This window comes from Electrona antarctica (genome assembly GCF_951216825.1).
Source record: "Electrona antarctica genome assembly, chromosome: 12".
Classification (NCBI taxonomy): Eukaryota; Metazoa; Chordata; class Actinopteri; order Myctophiformes; family Myctophidae; genus Electrona; species Electrona antarctica.
In genome coordinates this window covers 45,665,034-45,688,471 of record NC_136793.1, presented here as the reverse complement: position 1 = coordinate 45,688,471, position 23,438 = coordinate 45,665,034, and the positions used below count along the sequence as shown (strand labels likewise).

Here is a 23,438-nt window from a genome sequence, read left to right as displayed (position 1 = left end):
TGAGGGGCGCTCTTATCATACGTCATCACATTCCGGCCAATCACTTTTGGCGTCATCACATTTCTGTCCTCACTTTTTATCTTCACTTTTTAAGCCCTCAGCCTATAAAATCATCGCTATACTGTAGAGCGTCGCAGTCACGCCCCCGATGAGGGAAAAGGAAATAATTCCCTGTTCTTTTCCCCCATAGACTTTTCAAAAAGTAATTATTTAAAGACGTTTATGGCACGGACAAAGCCAACTCAAATCATCATGACAATAAACACAATGTTTTGGGCCGATCAAATAATTAGTAAGAAGAAAAAAAGGCATGGATACAACACTTTGTTTTGTTTTTCTTCTTACTAATTATTTGATTGGCCCAAAACATTGTGTTTATTGTCATTTTTTTAGTTGTCTTTGTCCACGGTGTAAATGTCTTTAAATAAATACATTTTGAAATGTCTATGGGGAAAATGAATGGGGAATTATTTCCTGGTCCCTTGTCGTTCTGAAAGAGGGCGGGACTGCGATGCTCTATAGGGTACACACACACGAAGCTGGGCATAGGAGGGGCTAGCGCCCCTAAAGAAATACCGTTGACACACACACACACACCCCTACAGAGACACCATAAAAATGTCATAAATAAGCATACTTACATCTATGGCATAAATGTATTTTCTATGGTTGCCGACTAATAATATTAGGGTGCACAACTTAACTGACGCAAAAAGGTAATCCCAGCTTTATAGGAATTTACGCCCTAATATAAGATGTAGCCTACGTCCTAATAATTGCATTTTCAGAGCAATTGTATTTGAATGATCAATCAATCAATCAATCGACACAGTGTTCCTGCTCGGATCAATGGAACTCACATAGAAAGCAACCACCATTATTTTATTCTTTGGCTATTTAAAAAAATCACACCTGTGTGAAGTGAGCGGTGCAACTGTACCGTGTGGGGGTCCCCGAGGGGTCCCTGCTTCATCCAGACCCCCAGGAACGCGCCCAGGGGGCTGGCCCGGTTCCGTGAACCGCCCCGCGTCCGAAACGGTCGAGAAATGGCAGAGTTTAGTTACCATGTTGGGGCCCCCGGGGGTCACCGCAACATCCAGACCCCCAGGAACCCCCCCTTGGAGGCGGCCTGGTTCCGGCGAGCCGCCCCACGTCCGAAACGGTCGAGAAATGACAGAGTTATGGTGTTGCAGCTTTCCGTGCTCGGACATACAGACACAGAGACATATACGGATGGACGGACATCCTACTATAACTGCGCCATGTCTCTGTGTGTGTGCGTGTGTGTACCGTTGTAATGCACGTAACTCAAGAACCGTTTTCCCCACCAACTTCAAATTCGACACACGCATTCCACACCCCCACAGGGAGTGCAGTGCCCAGTATCGAGTCGGTCGAACCCACGGTTCTCCAGAACCACCCCAAAAGGCTCTGGCAGTGGTCAGGCTCTGCCAGCGGGCCTAATGAGCCAAAGTCACCTGTGCAATGTCCAGCCTCTGCCTCAGCCAATTGATTCTTTATGTTCTATAGAACATAATAAGCTTATGGCGTGTCACTTTGTGCATGCCACACTGAGCTTGTAGATCGGCTATTTAAAAAAAACTTGAACATTTTTGCAAATCTTTTAATACTGGTGTATAGCCTATATATGTGAACATGTGAACTTAAATCTGTGCTTCTGGGCCTGTAGAACAAAATATTTTGAGATGGGTGTCCGTGGCCAAATACATAGAATATTGGGGGTCCTTGACAATGACATGAAACAGTTTGTGCACCACTAATATAGTAACATAGTAGTAACAAGTATTTGACTTTTAAAGGACCACTTCACCACTTTTCAACATCTCTTCATATAATTGGTCCTCACTAATGTTCATGATAAAACACCACCATTTCTTCCTACTCAGTCTAGGAGGGCTTTGGGCAGTTCGGACACCCGTCCACCAGTGACATCATCATTAGGCAGATTTTTTTTAAAACAAGATTTGTTTTAAATATATTTCGATTTTTATTATCGTGAGAACGATCGCTTCAACTTTTGCATTGCAACTTTTCAGGAAAAGAAAGCCTACCGTTTCTATTAGCTTGGATTCACCAGCGATGATGTCACTGGTGGACGGGTTTCTGAACTGCCCACAGCCTTCCTATGAGACACAGACTGTGTAGGAAAAAATTGTGGTATTTTATCATGAACATTAGTTAGGACCAATTATAGGAAGAGAAGTTGAAAAGTGGTGAAGTGGTCCTTTAAGCTAGTGTTACCACGGAAACGGATGATAGTGTGACGTCACAGCATCATATATTGCCTTATATAAAGTGAATAGAATCTAACTGTACAGCATTAGTAAATCATTAAGAGTATAACAAAGTAAAAGGTGGATTTTAGACTCAAACGTGACCAGCTCTGTTCTCTCCCCAGAAGCCCAGCTCTTAAGAAGAAATACAGATCCTTTATAAGTTTTCCCCAAATTAGGAGCCTTTATAGACGTCTCCGATGGTTCCCTACAAGTATAGGAGAATCTCCGTTACAGTTAGGATTAGAATATAATCTGACAGACTGCATTGTAAGAGTTAAATAAATAACTCCAGAAGGTGGCAGTAACGCAAGTGAGAGTTGCCTTTAAAATCCATAGAAGAAGTAGAAGCTCATCTGTTCATTGTTGCCATGTCTGCACATTATAAGCGACTTTGTGCTTGTTTTTCCTGTAAAGTTTCTTAGAAGATTGATGGAAAGTATTTATTAACAGTTTGCAGAATGGGTACATTTCACATGAAAGCAGACTCAATACAAAGTTTGCAGGATGAAACTTGTATTAGAAGCTTGTATTTAATAGTGTGGTGTTTTTTGGGTCTTGTTTCTAAAGTGTACTGTAACGCTTATTTTGAGCTTGTTTCATATTGTTGTTTAAACTTGTGATTCTCAAACATTTTCATGTCAAGGAAGGACCCCCCAAAAGTAATTATGTATTTGTCTGCAGACCCACATCTGAAAATATTTTTTAGCCAGGGACAAGATTTGTGTAATGTTAAAATGTTTAAAAATGTTTTTCCCCCCTTGAAAAAATAAATAAATGCAGATCTACAAGCTCACAACGTGTCGCGATGCGACGTGTTGTGAGCTTGTAGATCTGTTATTTTCAAATAGCCAATTAAGTCGCTTCTTTTTTTGGGCTTGTTTTCAGACCTATGGTTGCTTGTTTCTCTCACACAACCTGGCAACACTGATCCTGTTTACGACAAGAAGAAGAGTGGAGTTTGCACGTGTAGCATCTTTTTTTTTTACTGTAGGCTATCTGGAAATAAATAATAACTGTAACAATAACCGTCTATAATAATTCTATACAACATTAAACGGAGACGATAGAGGCTGTAGAAGATGCCGAAGGTCAAAACAGAGAAGAGGAGTAGACAACACCAGGATGTGAAGAAGCAAGGTAACGTTATTTCAATTCTAACTCCATGCTAACCTGAGCTAACTATCGGCTGCTCTACAACAAACATTGACTTCTTTAAGACACAAGTTGGTCCATCGTGTAATTTAATTAATTACCTATATTATGCACTCATCAGCTGACATTATCTCGCTAACAACTGATAAACGTGATATAATGACCACTAAATCCTGAGCTAAACTCAAACCCTCTCTTTCTAGGAGTTTGTTTACATCAGTGGTTCCCAAACTTTTTCATGTCAAGGACCCCCAAATTGACCGCGGACCCCCATTTGAAAATACATGCCAGCCAGGGACCCCCGTAAGATAAGAGTTTTACAGCTGTAGCAGTGATTCTCAACCAGTTTAATTTCAAGGACCCCCAGTTTTACATGCATTTAGGCTGCGGACCCCCATTTAATGGCATTTCTATCTCTGGGACCCCAATGTATATTGTAAATGGAACCAAATGTACCTGCTAGCAGGTCCATTTGGTTCCACACTCTCAGAGTTACAGACCCATAAGGGTCCATTTGTTTCCAAACTATCATTTAGCTGGGGACCCCCTGGAACTCCCTCAAGGACCCCAGTTTGGGAACCACTGGTTTACATAACAATGACTAAAATGTAAGATAGCAGATCTACAAGCTCACAGATCTGCTATTTCCCATGGGACAATGCATGTCGTATATAGCATAGGGCTTACGTATGTGGTTAATGTTTTGTTGGGGATTGTTGAAGACTTTGCTTAAATGTTATAGGCTATGTTTGTTGTTGTTTATGACGTTTTCCACACCTGTCTAGGAGGTGTCGGGCTGCAGTGGGCGGCTCAGGGGTAGAGTGACCGGATGGCAACCACAAGGTTCCCAGTTTGAACCCGGGCTCCCCCAGAGTTGGTGTCGAAGTGTCCTTGAGCAAGACTCTGAATTGCTCCTGATGTGCAGATTGGTGCATGGTTTCCTCCGGCATCGGTGTGTGAATGTGTGTGTGAATGGGTGAATGTAATGCACAATCTCTGTAAATGCACCATTTGTCTGAGTCATTTGTATGTTTTGTGTTGCAGGGATCAGGTTTAACACCGGCATCGGCCAGCACATCCTCAAGAACCCACTGGTTGTCAACGGAATCATAGAGAAGGTCTGCGTTTTCCATTATCGATGTGTTTGTGAGACACAAATAAAGAAATCACACCTGTGTGAACTGAGTGGTGCAAGGTCTTATATAGCTTGATCAGCTGTGGTCTGACGTAATGTCAGTGACCATAGTGACCATGCTCATTGTTTTGGGTCCCACGTACAGGTACACACAGACACATAGACACAGACAAAGCTGGTTGTTGGAGTGGTTTGCACCACTCAAAAAAAAACATTTTTCAGGGCAGAGGGCAGAAGGCCCTTCCACTGAGTAGTGGCTGCGTGATAAAACGCATTAGTATACGGAGTATACGTTTAGGTACGTATATATACAGACCTGGGATATGATGCCACCTAGCGCCGACGTCTGTATATATACGGACTTGGGGGAAAAAAAGAGTTAAGCCTCCCGAAACTGGGGGAAACAACAACAACAACAACAACAGACATCTGACATTTCAGACATGGAGTCAGGATCATTTGAGTGTAATCTGTGGTGTTGTTTTGCAGGCCGCTCTCAGGCCAACAGACGTGTGCCTGGAGGTTGGACCTGGTACAGGGAACATGACCGTTAAGCTGCTGGAGAAAGTCAAGAAGGTGAGAAAATCTTAACCCATTTAGACCTGACGACGATTCTACAAATGTCTTCTAAATCCTGACAGTTTTCTGAAAAACCTATGTTTCTATATCAGTGGTTCTCAAACTATTTCACGTCAAGGACCCCTATAATATTATGTATTTGGCCGCCGACGCCCATCTGAAAATATGTTGTTCCAGGGACCCCCCCCCAGAAGCAAAGATTTGAGTTAAAAACGTTCGCTGTGAAAGAATATATATAAACATTTTCATGTTTTTTCAAAAATAGCAGACCTACAAGCTTGTAGATCTGCTATTTTTCAATAGCTAAAGCATAACATAATGCTTAAAACACCAAAAAGGGGTTCCCGCCCTGAATTGGAGGGTGGGTTAAAATCAAAAACATAACGTCTTCAAATGTCCAATGTTTTATTTGAGCTAATTTGATTTTGTTTTTTATTGAGGTGGTGGCTTGTGAGTTGGACACCAGACTGGTGGCTGAGCTTCAGAAGAGAGTACAGTGCACGTATGTACCGGCATTCTTATTTTATATGTTATTATTATTCAGGGTCATATGATATATTATTATTACAATAAATACCTGTATATGCATATACCGGCACCTGTTATTATTTTAAGCATTAGTAATAGTCAAACCAACAATATATGTGACTAAATTTGACTGAGGGACTGCCATTTGATTTATTGAATTTTTGTTTTTTCATGTCATATGAAAGCAGGGAATCATAGATTAATAGATTCAAATTCACATTGGTTGTTCAGTTTGACCCACCAGTTTTGGAGATATGGCTTATAGAGTATTGTCTTGCAGAAAACAGCGAGTTGAGAAAACAGGCTTGAAAGGTTCACTTCTGTGGTCTCTAACATTACACCTAGCTACATGTTTGGGCATTTATTTCATATTTACATGACGATTTCAGCTCTGACACTTATTTCAGACATGCTCTAGTATTGTAATTAATATTGTATCCTCTGGTGAAAAGCTGTAATTTGCGCGATGGCAGTCTCTCAGTCAAATCTGGTCACATATTGTGTTCTCAAGAACGTTCCATAAAATCGTAATAGTCTTGGAGTTTTCATACTTTAGTCTGTGAGACAGCAGCAAACAATACTACTAAAACATCATGTTTACACATTTGTGTTAATTGTTTAGGTGTGTGTGTGTGCGTGCGTGTGCGTGCGTGCGTGCGTGCGTGCGTGCGTGCGTGCGTGCGTGCGTGCGTGCGTGCGTGCGTGCGTGCGTGCGTGCGTGCGTGCGTGCGTCCTTTTCAAACTGTTTAAAAAATTCAGTCGTGAAATGTTCTTTTGCTTGAATCCATTGTGTACCGTTTGTCCTCCAACAGACCCATGCAGAGTAAACTGCAGATATTGGTAGGAGACGTGTTGAAAACGGACCTGCCATTCTTTGACATCTGCGTGGCCAATTTACCTTACCAGGTAGAGTCGCCGAGTGAACTGAAAACCAGTGGTGGAAAAAGTACTCAATTGTTTTACTTAAAGGACAACTTTAGTTTTTTTCAACCAAAGGTTCATGTTTTAGGATGTTATTAGAGAAAGTAAAAGATGAGTGTTGTTTTTTTTTCCATTTGCTGCTTTCTTTCGTTTTAGGGATTTTAGCTGTTTTTGACAGGGGGCGGGGGCATTCGAGCATGGGGCTAAATATGTATTTATTTACAAAATATTATGGCGATTTCTTTTTTTTATTATTTACTATAGTCCTAATAAACCCCAGGAAATTACATCTGGCCACAAAAAAATCCCAGGATCTACTGAATGTGAAGGTAGCCTACTGGGGGGAAGCCACACTGTGTGTCATAGGCTCAATGTCAGTTTGACACATTCAGTAGATCCCGTGATCTTTTGTGGCCAGATGAAATTTCCTGGGGTTTATTAGGACTATAGTAAATAATTAAAAAAGAAATCGCTATAAAATGTTGTAAAAAAATACATATTTAGCCCCATGCTCGAATGCCCCCGCCCCCTGTCAAAAACAGCTAAAATCCCTAAAACGAAAGAAAGCAGCAAATGATAATAACAACCTAAAACATGAACCTTGGTTGAAAAAAACTAAAGTGGTCCTTTAAGTAAAAGTACCAATGCTGCAATTTAGACCTACTCCGTTACAAGTAAAAGTATGGGATTGAAAATGTACAAAAGGATCGGCATCAAAATGTACTTAAAGTACTAAAAGTAAAAGTACTCATATTGCAGAATGTCCCACTTCACAAGTTCAAAATGTGTACAAAGTCTATTTTCAAATGGCCAAAATGTATAGGGTTGAAGTGGTTAATGTATGTTTTCTAATTAAAATCGCCAAAGTAACTCAAGTTTTCAAATAATTGTAGTGGAGTAAAAGTAACAATGTTGACTGGAGTAGAAGTACTGGAAATTGGAAATACTCAAGTAAAGTACAAATACCTCAAAATGTACTTAAGTACAGTACTTAGTTACTTTCCACCACTGATCAAGGGCCATTATCTATTCTGCATTTATTTTGAGCCACAGACCACCATTTGATGACATTTAGCCTCTCGGACCCAAGACTAAATAATATTTTGTTATCGTTGGATAAGACCTTGTCCACAATTCCATGCTGTTGATGTTGGTATGCCATTAGGAGAGATAACGGGTGAACGATCAAAATAACATTCTCTAATTGTGTAGACTTTTTGTAAATTAAGTAATGCAGATGTTCAACAATAATGTAACTCTTGAGAGCGTAAAATGAGATAAATGTTACGCTCTCAAGAGTTAAACATCTAATAAGGGTCCATTTGGTTACCAACTCTCCATCATTTAGCTGGGGACCACATGGAACCCCCTCAAGGACCACTGGTATAATGGGTTTAATATATCTTAAAAAAAACCCACATATCTTTTGCAGATTTCATCACCGTTTGTCTTCAAGCTGCTTCTACACAGACCCTTTTTCCGGTAAGAAATAATAAGGTCCTTTCGGAATTCATTTTCAATGAGACTAGAGGCGTGTGTTTATTTTGGACGCGCAGAGTTGAAGTTGAGGGGCGATGTTTGTGGGCGGACACACACACACACACACACACACACACACACACACACACACACACACACACACACACACACACACACACACACACACACACACACACACACACACACACACACACACACACACACACACACACACACACACACACACACACACACACACACACACACACACACACACACACACACACACACACACACACACACGTTTGCTCTGCACTGTTGATTCCGATGCGGTTTTATCAACATTATTCAAGTGCAATGCGTTGGTTTTATACTAAGACTACTTAACAGTATCATTGCGCTAATATAGCTACCTGTACGATTTACCCAAGGAATAAAGGTGTCAGTGAGCACAGCTGTCCTGTGCTCTCATTGGCTGTAATATGGCCTTCTCGGGACGCGGTCGCAACCCAGTTCATACTGTACGATGTCCAGTCGGCGAGAGAGCCACATATCAAGCCTGCTAGATATTCAGAAACGGTCGTGGGGGCGTCGGCGAGCAGAGCCTTTCACACACAGCAAGCAAAACCTCGGCGATCAAAGCCCGATCTTGCGTCAGATCGGGGGTTTTGTCGGCGAGCGCCAAAAATGGTCCCCGACAGCATAATCGGAGCAAATATCGGGCAGTGTGTACGAGCCATAAATCTACAGTTGATTTAGTTGAACAAAATGTATTTCGGCGGGCCTTGATGCCGTCGTAATGACTGATTTTACACTTGCTGAAAATAGCTGATCTACAAGCTCACAACGCGTCGCAGCGCGACACATTGTGAGCTTGTAGATCGGCTATTTTCAGCATGTAGACAAGTGTAAAATGACTTATACTGGATCTCTTGTCCACTAGTCCCTGACATTTTAGTCTAGTTTTTATTTGTTGAAAATATTGACAGTATATTTAGTCTTAGTTTTAGTCATTATGGCTTAGTTATAGTTTTCGTCAGTGAGAAAAGGTAGTCGACGAACATTCTTCGTCTGAGTATTAGTCGACGAAATCAACAAGACTATTGGATGAAGTACCGATCTCAGATTAACACTGACATGGACAGAATTAAAGTTAGGTGTAGAGCAGTGGTTTTCAAACTGTTTCATATCAAGGCCCATTATTTCTTTTGGGTCATTTGAGCCACGGACCACCGTTTGATGACATTTAACCTCCCAGAACCCAAACTAAAGAATAGGCGGCGATCCCGAGCACTCAAAAGGTAAAAAAATGAGGAGAGGGTGGCTAAAAAATAACTTTATTTAGAAAAGTTAAAATAAGCCAACATGTTTGGACTCAGAGTCTTTTCTAAATAAAGTACATTTATTTGTAACCTTTTTTGAGTGCTCGGATCGCCTTTTCTTTAGTATTCCAGTCCCACTAGTTAGTTAACTAACTAACTAACTAACCAGTCCCACTGATCCTTGAAGCACCAGCCCTTCTTTACATTATATTTTTTGCATCTCCATCGAGCACCTGGTTGATTTTCTTTTTGTCGCTCAATATTTTGTTCTTGTTGGATAAGATTTCGTCCAACATTCCATGCTGATGTCGGTAACCAATAGGAGAGATAACAGGCAAGCTACGATCAAAATAACAATTCCTCTATATTCCGTAATTGTGTAGACCTCTTGTAATTTATCTTCTGAGAGCGTAATGGCCCCGGGTCAAGTTGGTTTCATTGCATGGACCTGACCACCTGTTGAAAACCACTAGTGTAAAGACAAAATGGGGGTGCACACTTAGTTTAGACTAGTTGTTGGTTAGACATGGGTTAAGGTTAGGTTTAGGTGTGCTGCCCCGTGAGAGGTTAGGTTTAGGGTGAGGTTTTGAGATATGTTGTAGTTGTAGGACTAATGACTGGTCTAACCAATGACTAGTCTAAACCAAAAACTGTCTAAACTAAGTACTGCACCCGCGTTGAGATGTCCTGTGTTTCGCAGGACATCTCAACGCAACTCCTTGAGTTGCATTGGCGTGGTTTACCTTAACCCATTTAGACCTGAGGCCGATTTAACCCATTTTGGGGCGGGAACCCTTTTTGGCGTTTTAAGCATTATGTTATGCTTGAGCTATTGAAAAATAGCATATCTACAAGCTCATAGCGCGGCACCGAGTGCCACGCTACGAGCTTGTAGATCTGCAAATGAATTCGTGGAAATGTGGCGCAAATCTTTTGAATATATATTCTTTCAGAGCGAACGTTTTTAACTCAAATCTTTGCTTCTTAGGGGGGGGGGGGGGGGGGGGGGTCCCTGGAACAACATATTTTCAGATGGGGGTCGGCGGCCATTGACATGAAATTGTTTGAGAACCACTGACATAGAAACATGGGTTTTTCAGAAAAGGATTTAGAACGCGTTTTTTTTTAATCGACGTCAGGCCTAAATGGGTTAAAACAATGGCTTCTAAAACGTTTTTCCTGAATAACCCTATGTTTCTATATCAGTCGTTTTTCTCGTCGAGGACCCCCAGAATTATATGTAATTGGCCGCCGATCCCCATCTGAAAAAATTTAGTTCCAGGGACCTCTCCAGAAGCAAATATTTGAGTTAAAAATGTTCGGTGTGAAAGAATAATATATATTATTGGCACAAATCTTTATTTGTGCCACATTTTCACGATAAAAAAAAATAGCAGACCTACAAGCTCATAGCGCACCGCGCTATGAGCTTGTAGATCTGCTATTTTCCAATTAGGGATGTCGGGGGTTAATCGGCTAGCCGGTTAGCCGACCGTTAAGAAATATCCGAGTATGCTTATCAGCTTTACAGTTAATTTGCATAATAATAAATGCGTGTTCTGATCTTAAATCCCTTTTATTTTAGATCGTTTTTAGTAATAGTACAACATAAACATTACAGAGACTGTAGTTGTCACTGTACAATACTTTAAAACAGTTGTCATGTTGCACACATGCGGCATGCCTAAAATTGCTGTTATTTGCGCCAGCCAGCTTGTCACACTCCAGGCTGCATGAACAGCAGCGCTCGGGCGCTGTTTTCTGCCCCCGCAATGTCACATCTCGTCTCGCTGTCACTCGCTTAAGTTTTGACTACCGCAAAGCTACCATTGTAGCCAACTAGCCATTGAAGTACAACAGAGAACACAACATGTCGACCGTATCAATGCAGAGACCTACTTGGCATTATTAAATCCATTATTAGAACGTTTACAGCCGCCGCCGCTTCCTCCTCCTCCTTCTCCCCACACACCACAGTTAGCCATGTGCTATCGATGTTTGAGGGTTTTCTCGTCAGCGAAAAGTCAACAAACAGAACACGGTGACATGCATGCTGATCTTCCTTAATAATAAAAAAAGGCGTAGCCCATGCGTCCAGTGGCTTTATAGGTATAGGCTGCTCAGATCTGGACTGGACTTATTTATGTTTTGGACTAGAACCGGCGGACCTCTGTACTGTAGACGCGCAGATGCATGCATGCAGATGCGATGCGTTGTTTATTGATGATTAAGCCTACAACAATTTATTTATATTGTTAAATGTTGCTTTTTAGTTTGTCTTTTAAAAAGGAACATAAATAAATGTATACCATTCGTCTACCAACTTTAATTATGTAGCCTATACATGCATATTACATTTGGGGTAGCCTATTAAAAAATAAATCAATCAACAACCGTTAATTAATCGGCTACCCGGCTGGCAAATTAACCGTTACCGACATCCCTATTTCCAATAGCTAAAGTATAACATAATGCTTAAAACAACAAAAGGGGTTCCCGTCCAGAATGGGTTAAAAAAACGTTTTGCCCCGAGTCCGACCCTTTGGTGCGGTCTGGGCTTAACTCTGGACACACTGAGATGCAGTACAGCATAATATTCACTTCCTCATGTTCTAATCACTGTGTATTGTTTTTAGGTGTGCGGTGCTGATGTTCCAGAGGGAATTCGCCATGCGACTGGTCGCCAAGCCGGGAGACAAGCTCTACTGTAGATTATCTATCAACACGCAGCTTCTGGCCCGCGTCGACCACCTCATGAAGGTCAGTGTAATGCAGTGGGGTCCTGGAGAGAGTTCCAGGGGGTCCCCCAGCTTAACGATAATTAGGAACCAAATGGGCCGTTATGGGTCTGAAACTCAGTGTACAAATGGAACCCTAGCCTCGGAAACGCAGACGTTTTTATTTCCAGGGAGAACAAAAAAAGTCTGGGGCCGAGTCCACTTCAATTCGGCATACAGTAGCGCAAACGTCGATCACTCTCTGCTGATTTGTTCTATTTTTTTAGAACGAGAGTTGTAAGATTCGTCTTAAGTCATGATTATAATGTTATCAATTTAAGCCCCTTTGAAAAGAAGTTAAAAACGTCTTTGGCCTGGAGGTACTTTGTGAAAAAGAAGTCAAATAAGTACTTGGCCTTCGATGAGTTAAACTGATTGAGAATCACTGCTAGAGCTGTAAAACTCTTCTCTTATGGGGGGTCCTTTACATGAAAAGGTCTGGGAAGCCGGACCGAGAGCGGTTGTTCCAGCCACTGCAAGATGTGTTTTATCCGCAGCTCTTTGGCCCGGCTGTCGTCGGTGAGAGTTGAGCTCGTCGGGGTTAGTGTCGCTAAAAGCGGGAAAGCGTCCACCGTGCCGCAACACGTCCACATGCCCAGGTCTTGAGGAGCAGCGGGTGTTCCTTCAGCAGCAGACGAGCCACCATATTGTAACAATGATGATGTCCCAACTGCTGGGTTGGCAGGGTCTGACCGACCCGGCTGACGTTTCCTTTTCTTTGTGGCTTTGGCTGCTCGGTTGGCAGGGTCCGAGTCGTCTGACTGACCCAGAGGTTTCCTTTTCCTCGTGGCTTTGGGCATCTTGTCGTCTGGATTGGCAGGGTCAGAATCATCCGACCGAGCCCGAGGTTTCCTTTTATTTGTGGCTTTGGCTGCTGGGTTGGCAGGGTCAGAATCATCCGACCGAGCCCGAGGTTTCCTTTTCCTTGTGGCTTTGGCTGCTGGGTTGGCAGGGTCAGAATCATCCGACCGAGCCCGAGGTTTCTTTTTCCTTGTGGCTTTGGCTGCTGGATTGGCAGGGTCAGAATCATCCAACCGAGCCTGAGGTTTCTTTTTCCTTGTGGCTTTGGGCTTTTGAGGAGCAGCGGGTATTCCTTCAGCAGCAGGCGAGTCACCGTATTCTACAGACGGTGATGATATCCCAACTGCTGGATTGGCAGGGTCAGAATCATCCGACCGAGCCTGGGGTTTATTTTTCCTTGTGGCTTTGGGCATCTTCTTGTCCGTGTCCGCCACCACCATGCCACTTGTCGAGGTCGTCTGGCCCGAGACTTGAGCGGCGGTGCTTTGAGGAGCAGCGGGTGTTCCTTCAGCAGACAAGTCACCGTATTCTACCGACGGTGATGATGCCCCAACTGCTGCGTTGGCGGGGTCAGAATCGTCCGACCGACCCTGCGGATGTTTCCTTTTCTTTGTGTCTTTGGGCATCTTCTCGTCCGTGTCCGCCACCACCATGCCACTTGCTGAGGTCGTCTGGCCCGAGTCTTGAGCAGTTCCTTCAGCAGGCGAGTCACCGTATTGTACCGACGATGATGTCCCGACTGCTGGGTTGGCAGCTTTGGGCATCTTGTCGTCTCAGTAGGACCTTGTGTCCGACAGGCTAACTCGAAGGACCATATAAAATAAGCAAAGGTTGTCTGACCGGCTGAGATGGTGTCCAAGTGGGATGCCCCTTGTAAGGTGAGCTACACCTGGGGTTGAATGTCTAATAGTTCTGATAGGGCTCCGTGGGCTGTGTCTGCATTGATGTCTTGGAGGTAGTTGGTGCTGTGGACGTAGTATCGCTGATGGCACTGGACTAATCTTAGGAGGAGTCACTCGTTGTGTCATCACGGTGATGTCATTCATACCCTTATATGGAGCCCCCGATGTCAGTCATGCCCAAACATAGGGTCCAAGTCTGATGTCAGACCTGGCTAGTCTTATTATCTCCATATATGGGGGTCCAGGAGTCTATGATGATGATGCCGTGCAGCGAGCTTGTACGTCTGCTATTTTTGAACATTTTTGCAATATCTTGAACGTGTGAGAAGAACTACTGATTTAGAAACTTGGCATTTGTAGAACCGTGCCTCAGGTCTTAGTGGGTTAAAAATGGCTGACTTTTTTTTTCTCCTTTTCAGGTGGGGAAGAATAATTTCCGTCCTCCTCCCAAAGTGGAGTCGAGTGTCGTCCGAATAGAACCCAAGAACCCTCCTCCTCCAATCAACTTTCAGGTGAGCCTTTATTTCCTGGCTTAGTACAGTAGCTACTATTTGTATTGGCCATGTGACGTATATCGGCCACATGACATAATTTAGTGCCCTAAACAATCACTACAAGTCCATAGACTTGTCTGGCAAACGATTTACGTCATACGTGGTCTAAACAAACATTAAAAATCCCACAGATTTGGCTGTCACAGGACGTAATCTTCATAAGCCATGCATTGGAGGGGCTAGCGGCACCGAGTGCCGCACTATGAGCTTGTAGATCTGCTATTTTTGAAAAATCGTGAATGTGGCACAAATCTTTGAATATATATATTTCAGAGGAACGTTTTGAACTCGCTTCTGGGAGGTCACTGGAACAACATATTTTCAGATGGGGTCAATTACATATAATCTTGAGGGTCCTTGACATGATGAGAGACATCTCCATATATGGGCATAAAAGGGACACAGACAGATGGGTGGAACGGGTACTCTGACACGGGTATTGCATAGCCGGGTGGAGGCATGCATCTCCAACTCCGACTCTGTGCTCTACAGCCGGGCACCGGTCTAGTTATTACAATAAGCTTTTTTCTTTCTACAAGGTAAGATGTTTCAGAGAGTGGTTGTGGTGCTGTGCACCAAATCAGATATTTTGGAAGACTTAAGTATAATTCAAACATTTAGCATGACTCCATCTTCTGAAAATGGAAAAATGCTTTCACGTTGTTGTAGCATGGATTGCATTCTGGTTATTTAGCTAAAGTAATGATAATAAATAAATACATAAAACTGCGGCCAAAGCAAGTGAGATTGAGTTCCAATGCATTGTCAGTGAAGCAAGTGAATGCAGATCCACATAGCCTAAGCCTACTAAACTGAAGTGAATGCAGATCCACATAGCCTAAGCCTACTAAACTGAAGTGAATGCAGATCCACATAGCCTAAGCCTACTAAACTGAGTGAATGCAGATCCACATAGCCTAAGCCTACTAAACTGAGTGAATGCAGATCCACATAGCCTAAGCCTACTAAACTGAAGTGAATGCAGATCCACATAGCCTAAGCCTACTAAACTGAGTGAATCCAGATCCACATAGCCTAAGCCTACTAAACTACTACTACATTTTTTTTTTTTTATCTTCCCCGCCATCAGGAGTGGGACGGCTTGGTGAGAATCGCCTTTGTGAGAAAAAACAAAACGCTCAACGCGGGTTTCAAGTAAGATCTTCTTCTGAAGTTGTCACACACACACAACACCCCTAAATACCACCAAATAGCAACATACAGGGTTGATTTTAGTCAGTCTCTTGAACAGGTTTCAATTAGTTTTAGTCACATTTTAGTCACCTGGAAGGTTTTAGTGTTTTAGTCGACTAAATATCCCAAATAGCAGCCACTTTAGGATTGTGTTTGACTTTGCAGATCGACTGCAGTCGAACAGCTGTTGGAGAAGAACTACAGAATCTACTGTTCATTACACAGCGTGGTAAGTACCTGAGCTTCTCTAGCATCAACTCCAGAACACCATTTATTCACTAGCCGGTTCGCTCAACTATTTGTGTAGTTTTTTCTTTTTTTATTGCCATTCTTTACATTAATAGTTTGACTGTGGTGATTAAACAATCGTGTTCCAGATCTCCCTGCCTAGTTTTCCATTAACCTTTGAAGAGCCACTGCGCCGACTTGATCGTTGCTCGTCATGAAAATCCGCTTTAAAACGTTGTAATCGCTCGTCGTAGTGTTGAAAATATTCCAAAGTGGCGATCACAGCAACAGAGCGGAGGAGGAACGTGCCTGCTTGCGCGCCACCGCCGCCATTGGAATGCATTGGGCCTCAATTTCCCAGAACCCTTTGCACGCCAGTGTGACGGATGTTTTTGTGATGACGTCATCAAAACGTGTCACCTATCCCACTCTGTCCGATGGAAACCCTGTATATGTCTTAAAACATTAAAAACGTGAATTAAACAATGCATGAGTGAATGGGGGGGTGAGTGTTAATTCTGCTTTATTTCATTATTCTGGCCATTTGTAACATTTCTTCTAAAATACCACAATTGTTTGTTATAATCACCAGGAAATCCCAGCAGATTTCAGCATTACTCGGAAGATCGAGAGCGTTCTACAGGAGGTGGACTTCAGCCAGAAGAGAGCTCGTTCCATGGACATCGACGACTTCATGGTGTAAGTGGGATTAACGTCTAGGGGCCACAATTTGCATTCAGAGATGTTCCTAGAAGCTTTGTCATTGGTCGGAAAAAAAACCTGGTCGCAATGACTAACCAATCAGGAAGCAGACAGGCAAATCGACCAATGACAAAGCTTCTAGGAAAATCTTTGAATGCAGATTGCGGCCCCTAGATGCGACAAATTCTTTTGGGAGCGTTCTACCCATTGTTGGCTGTCTGAATAAAAAAAGTCATTCAAATGTTGACATATCATTGCTTATAGCAGCTTTAATTTGTGCCACATTTCACGATTTTTCAATAGCAGATAGTGCCGCGCTACGAGGACGGAGATTGATCAAAAGGACGGAGATTATTGATATCAAAACCGATCGCATAGCTCCACAGGCTGGGAGCGTCTGTTGCGCAACACTCGATGTTATTTTCCGGCAGGACGTCATCGAAAATGTCCCCCCTCCCCATTTTAGCCGACGAGATGGAAAATCCAATTCTAAAAAAAAGATTGTGTTAGACGGCCCACTGCTAGTCTCGTTAGAATTAATCATACCTCCCGTTGTTGTCGATCGCCTCTAGAGTGTTTTGGCTACATCTAGCTACTTCAGCCACATCCGGGATAGCATCCGGTCCGTCGCCAAATGGGGAGGCATACTATGGTCCGACGGAGCATTGGTTCGACATGCGTCCGCACCTCGGACTAGCGCCTGCTCCCGTGCTTGCGGTTATGGTTAGGGTTTGAGGTGGGTTGTCGTGTTTCGGACCAAACACATGCACTCCACTGCTATAAATCGCTGGGCGCTACGGATGTTAATGGTTTAATTGTGCCGAGCAGGGAGAAAAATGTAGCACAGCCGGACGCCAAGATAAATTACATGCACATCATGTATATTCATTCTACAATAAATATTGGTTAAATCTACGTGAGTTATTTGACTGAACCTACAGTATTCATTACTGCAGGTGCTTTCTGTGAGGTCTAACCTTTTTCTCATTCAGAAGTTTAACTAACATTACATATACAATAATCACAACATATATTTTTTTTATATTGTCCTGACCTGTACTCATGTCAATGTTTCTTTCATCTCCAGACTGCTCCATGCATTCAACTCTGCGGGGATCCACTTCACATAGACGGCTGGGTCGACTACATTACATTCTGTTGGGAACCACTTAACCCATTCTGACCTGAGATCAGATTCTAAAAATGTCTTCTACATCCTGACAGCTTTCTGAAAAAGCTATGTTTCTATGTCAGTCGTTCTTCGATTTTTCAAAAATAGCAGACCTACAAGCTCGTAGCGCGCCACGAGCTTGTAGATCTGCTATTTTTCAATAGCTAAAAGCATAACATAATGCTAACACCAAAAGGGGTTAACCTAAATTCAACCCGGCTGTGATCACATCTCAGAGACACTGACTGGAGGATGTTAAGTTATTAATACTGTAGATTGTGTATACAGTATATTGATTTTCTAGCTCATCCTCATTATGGTTAGCTGGCCTGGGGGGAAAAAACTGAATTTAATAAACAGCTCATATTGAGGTTGTTATAAATCGACGTGCGATGTCTTCTTTCATGCAAGTTTCTGACAGTCACAATACCAACTGTTTGAGGCAGCAGAGATGTATATGTCAATGGAGTGACATTCCATAAATCTATCACAGGCATTTCTGCCTTGTATAACTCACCCACAGCACTGGGTCTGGTCCTCTTGAACCAACCCAGGGATATGAGAACCAGCCACAGCACTGGGTCTGGTCCTCTTGAACACGGGGATATGAGAACCAGCCACAGCACTGGGTCTGGTCCTCTTGAAAACGGGGATATGAGAACCAGCCACAGCACTGGGTCTGGTCCTCTTGAACACGGGGATATGAGAACCAGCCACAGCACTGGGTCTGGTCCTCTTGAACACGGGGATATGAGAACCAGCCACAGCACTGGGTCTGGTCCTCTTGAACACGGGGATATGAGAACCAGCCACAGCACTGGGTCTGGTCCTCTTGAAAACGGGGATATGAGAACCAGAGTAATCTAGTAAAAGAGTGACGACACTAACGTTGACTCCCATTTGTAACAATGGAATAGTTCCGATGTTTGGAACTATAAAAGGCACCCGCTTTGCGGCGAGATCAAAGCGTGTCGCCACTCTCTTACTATTCCACTCGGATGAGAACCGAGACCACGGTGACTGGTCCCAGGGTCCTTCTGCTTTTGTTTCACAAACTCAATACATGCTTAAACAGCTGGGTAAAAATAAAAAAGGAAGCCACTGTACAATGCCAAAAAAACAAAAACACTAATTTATTAACAGGCTTAAATACATCCCCTTTACAGCGTTTTGATTAGACTTTCAGTAGTCCCGCATAGCCAGACAACCAGATCTCCGCCTACCGATAGTAAAACCACTAACTGCTTCACTGCCTTTTATTTTAGGGTGTGCCCCTTCATATGGGACGGTGTCAGGATTGGGTTTATCAAAGCCGTGGGCATTAGGTTTGCTTTTGATTTCCCCAGACAGAGCTCTTGTTGTCGGCTATGTGAGACCGGCTATATACACACACACATACAGAGACGACAACTTAACACATTTGAGTGTTGGTGGGAAACCTCGCTGATTTTCCATCCTAAATCCCAGTGTTCCAATGTGAGGAGATCAATGTGAAATGCTGACGTGTTTGACATCGTTTTCCGACAACCTTTCATGGAGATATACATATATATACATAGACGGTATTTTTCTTTTTTTTGCCACACTAGATCTCGTCACCTTGGGATTTAGGTTGAACAAGTGCCGAAGCTTCCCTTTAACCTCTGTCCTCAGGCAGCGATAGTGCTGAGCAAACAACTTGAGTGATATTTATTTTTATGCACCTTTTTCTCACAAATGTCACTCTGGACATCTCTCTACTACAGTTGCAGTGCCCACGCCTGCCCACTGGAGGGAGACACCGGACGGTGTAGTGTAGTACATGTCATGTCAAACACACTGGGAAAGACCTTAGAGTATATTCTAAGTAGGGATGTGCCGATGAGACATTTTGGCCGATCGATATAATGAATTGCTGTTATGGCCGATTACCGATGTCGATATGATCTCATTCTGTATTGAAAAATTATAATAATTTTGTCCATTCTGAAAAATGTCACAGGGTATCTATTCTGCACTGCAGGTTTAGGCAAGTCAGATTTAACTTAAATACCTTTTTATATTTAATATTGTGGGCTTGTTTATCTGTAAAGACAGACTGATTAATTGGACCGATGAATGAATCGGTCTGATTGATTGATTGATCGAACCGATGCCGATTAATCTAAAAACAACTAAAATCTGCCGATACCCATGTGTTTGCCGATTAATCTCCCATCACTAAATGGAAAGACCGGCTACTGTAGAGTGCATTGCTGGAATTTGGCGGCAGTATACCGCTCAAAGAAATGACGTTGAAGCTTTACAAATCGGTTGTACATTCTCTGTGTATGAAACAAGTGTTGCGATTGGTCGGACAATATCGTATCTGGGGGAAAATTCATCCGTTCATGTCAAACATTATTCCCAGCGGCCATGTGAGGGGACCCAGCGGCCATGTGAGGGGACCCAGCGGCCATGTGAGGGGACCCAGGGGCCATGTGAGGGGACCCAGCGGCCATGTGAGGGGACCCAGGGGCCATGTGAGGGGACCCAGCGGCCATGTGAGGGGACCCAGGGGCCATGTGAGGGGACCCAGCGGCCATGTGAGGGGACCCAGCGGCCATGTGAGGGGACCCAGGGGCCATGTGAGGGGACCCAGCGGCCATGTGAGGGGACCCAGCGGCCATGTGAGGGGACCCAGCGGCCATGTGAGGGGACCCAGCGGCCATGTGAGGGGACCCAGGGGCCATGTGAGGGGACCCAGCGGCCATGTGAGGGGACCCAGGGGCCATGTGAGGGGACCCAGCGGCCATGTGAGGGGACCCAGCGGCCATGTGAGGGGACCCAGCGGCCATGTGAGGGGACCCAGGGGCCATGTGAGGGGACCCAGCGGCCATGTGAGGGGACCCAGGGGCCATGTGAGGGGACCCAGCGGCCATGTGAGGGGACCCAGCGGCCATGTGAGGGGACCCAGCGGCCATGTGAGGGGACCCAGCGGCCATGTGAGGGGACCCAGCGGCCATGTGAGGGGACCCAGCGGCCATGTGAGGGGACCCAGGGGCCATGTGAGGGGACCCAGCGGCCATGTGAGGGGACCCAGCGGCCATGTGAGGGGACCCAGCGGCCATGTGAGGGGACCCAGGGGCCAGGTGAGGGGACCCAGGGGCCAGGTGAGGGGACCCAGGGGCCATGTGAGGGGACCCAGCGGCCATGTGAGGGGACCCAGCGGCCATGTGAGGGGACCCAGGGGCCATGTGAGGGGACCCAGGGGCCATGTGAGGGGACCCAGGGGCCAGGTGAGGGGACCCAGGGGCCATGTGAGGGGACCCAGGGGCCATGTGAGGGGACCCAGCGGCCATGTGAGGGGACCCAGGGGCCATGTGAGGGGACCCAGGGGCCAGGTGAGGGGACCCAGGGGCCATGTGAGGGGACCCAGCAGCCATGTGAGGGGACCCAGGGGCCATGTGAGGGGACCCAGGGGCCATCGTCGTCATGATGGCTTGTGGTGGACATTTATGTATAAAAAAATATATATTGTTTTGCCACAGACATGCAAAATGAGCGGACAATAATATAATCAGAAACACAAAGAGCCCTGAATGACCACAACAGGTCTGTAACTCTGAGAGTGTACGAAATGGAACAGAATGGACCCGTTGTACACTCAGAATCATGGGTGTCTTTGAATAAGAACATTATAGCAGTGTGTAAAAAAAATAATCTAAAACTTCCCACGGACAAGGCCAGGTCTGTCCGTGTACGGATATACTGATGACCCCTGGGCGGACCCTTTGTAGGATTTGGTGTGTTCGCCTTAAGCCAGACCACACCAATGGGTCCCCATGCAACGTACTCCTTGCAGCCAAACGGTTGCAAGTCGATGCATGTAGTTTGCAAGCAGCCATTGAATTGAACTAATTGAATCACTTGGGTCAACTTGTGGCGTCTACATCGCAACAGGACATACAGTTGGAGGCCATCGATATTGTCCTTTTCTTTTTGCTGAGGTTTGCGTGATCTGCGCAAAAGGACAGTTAACCCATTTTGGGCGGGAACCCCTTTTGGTGTTTTAAACATTGTTATAATTTAGCTATTGAAAAATAGCAGATCTACAAGCTCATAGCGCGCCACTCGGTGGCGCGCTATGAGCTTGTAGATCTGCTATTTTTGAAAAATCGTGAAAATATTTATTTCAGAAAACTGGAGGATTTAGAAGGATTTTTTAAAATTTTGAGGTCAGGCCTAAATGGGTCAAATGATAAGGGACAATATCGGTGGCACCCAACTGTACCTACCACATCGCTGGGACGAAGGCTAAAACCGTTCTGTTGCGTCTCGACCCATCGGTGTGGGTGTGGGTTTGGGCTTTAGGGTGTGCAAGGGGGCTGGGCAACACACATGTTCACCGGTGAGGGGACGGGCTGAATGGAGGAATGTGATGATGGGGTGTGTGAAATTTATGAGGAAAATGATGCCGCCTTTTTTTCCGGCCCGAATGGTGAAAAGGAACTCTCTCGCATGTCAGCACTCACTGGAAATGTGTTAATAATACCCGTTTATTTTATTTTACAAGAAAGTGTTAAATCTGGGGGCAGAACATTCTTTTTTTTCTATCGTTTATGGATTTAAACAGCTTAGATGATTTTGATTTATATTGGCTTACATTTGCTCTTACTCTGAAGACGAAACGGAAGTGGGGAGGAGTCTTCACATCCGCTTGCTCATGGATCAGAGCTTCCGTTTCTCCAGACTGTATGACCCGAAGCATGGATCAGAGCTTCCGTTTCTCCAGACTGTATGACCCGAAGCATGGATCAGAGCTTCCGTTTCTCCAGACTTTATGACCCCAAGCATTGTGGGAGGACTGGCCACGCGAGACTAGTAAACAAGTGTTCTAATACAGGGGTTCTCAACCCGTGGGTCGCGACCCCTCGGGGGGTCGCCAAATTATTTTAGGGGGTCCCCAAATTATTTTCAAAAAAATAATAATAATAATAATTTTTTATTTTCACGATTTTTCAAAAATAGCAGACCTACAAGCTCGTAGCGCGCCACTCGGTGGCGCGCTATGAGCTTGTAGATCTGCTATTTTTCAATAGCTAAATTATAACATAATGCTTAAAACACCAAAAGGGGTTCCCGCCCAAAATGGTTTAAGGTTATTGTAGCAGTCAATTTATATTGGGGGTCGGGGCGGGGGTCCCGAGACATTGCCAAAGCATTTCCGGGGGTCCCCGGCCAAAAACGTTGAGAACCCCTGATCTAATACAGTGGTTCTCAACCTTTTCGGCCCCAAAAAACCTGATCGGAGCATCCCTAGTTCCGAAAGGTATCGCAGAAGTGCATTAATGACAATGAAGAACACCCCCCCCCCCCCCGAGTGTAATATTGCAATTATACAACAGTTACCCTTAAAACTAAGATAATCGCCGAAACACAATAATTCGTCAATGACAGATGTAGCCACTACGGCCACTTAATGTCCCAAGAAACCAGCTGGCCTGGCCAACGAGTCTGCTACGCTCTTGAGAGAAAGGCACGGCTGAATTATTTGTTGTGATTAGCCGTGCCATTATCGTGGTTTAAGCAGGGCTAGAAAGCGGTTTCAACCAATCAGATTTGCTTCCTCGAAACGACCTGTTGTATTTGAACCAACCCTGACTAGCACTTTGTGAAAATAGCCAATCTACAAGCCCACAACGCCTTGCATTGCGAGGCGTTGTGGGCTTGTAGAT

General features: G+C 44.3%; 1 protein-coding gene across 1 annotated transcript; it reads left to right on the top strand.

The window, feature by feature from the left end:
- The first annotated feature begins 3,211 nt into the window (after positions 1 to 3,211).
- dimt1l (DIM1 dimethyladenosine transferase 1-like) lies at positions 3,212 to 18,074 on the top strand. Its single transcript, XM_079515851.1, has 13 exons — positions 3,212 to 3,434; positions 4,494 to 4,567; positions 5,074 to 5,160; positions 5,604 to 5,665; positions 6,504 to 6,597; positions 8,045 to 8,094; positions 12,050 to 12,173; positions 14,313 to 14,405; positions 15,538 to 15,602; positions 15,807 to 15,870; positions 16,462 to 16,568; positions 17,659 to 17,746; positions 17,948 to 18,074. Exons 1-12 carry the CDS (start codon positions 3,377 to 3,379, stop codon positions 17,699 to 17,701), a joined length of 921 nt encoding a protein of 306 aa, XP_079371977.1. The 5' UTR covers positions 3,212 to 3,376; the 3' UTR covers positions 17,702 to 17,746; positions 17,948 to 18,074.
- Positions 18,075 to 23,438: the final 5,364 nt, after the last annotated feature.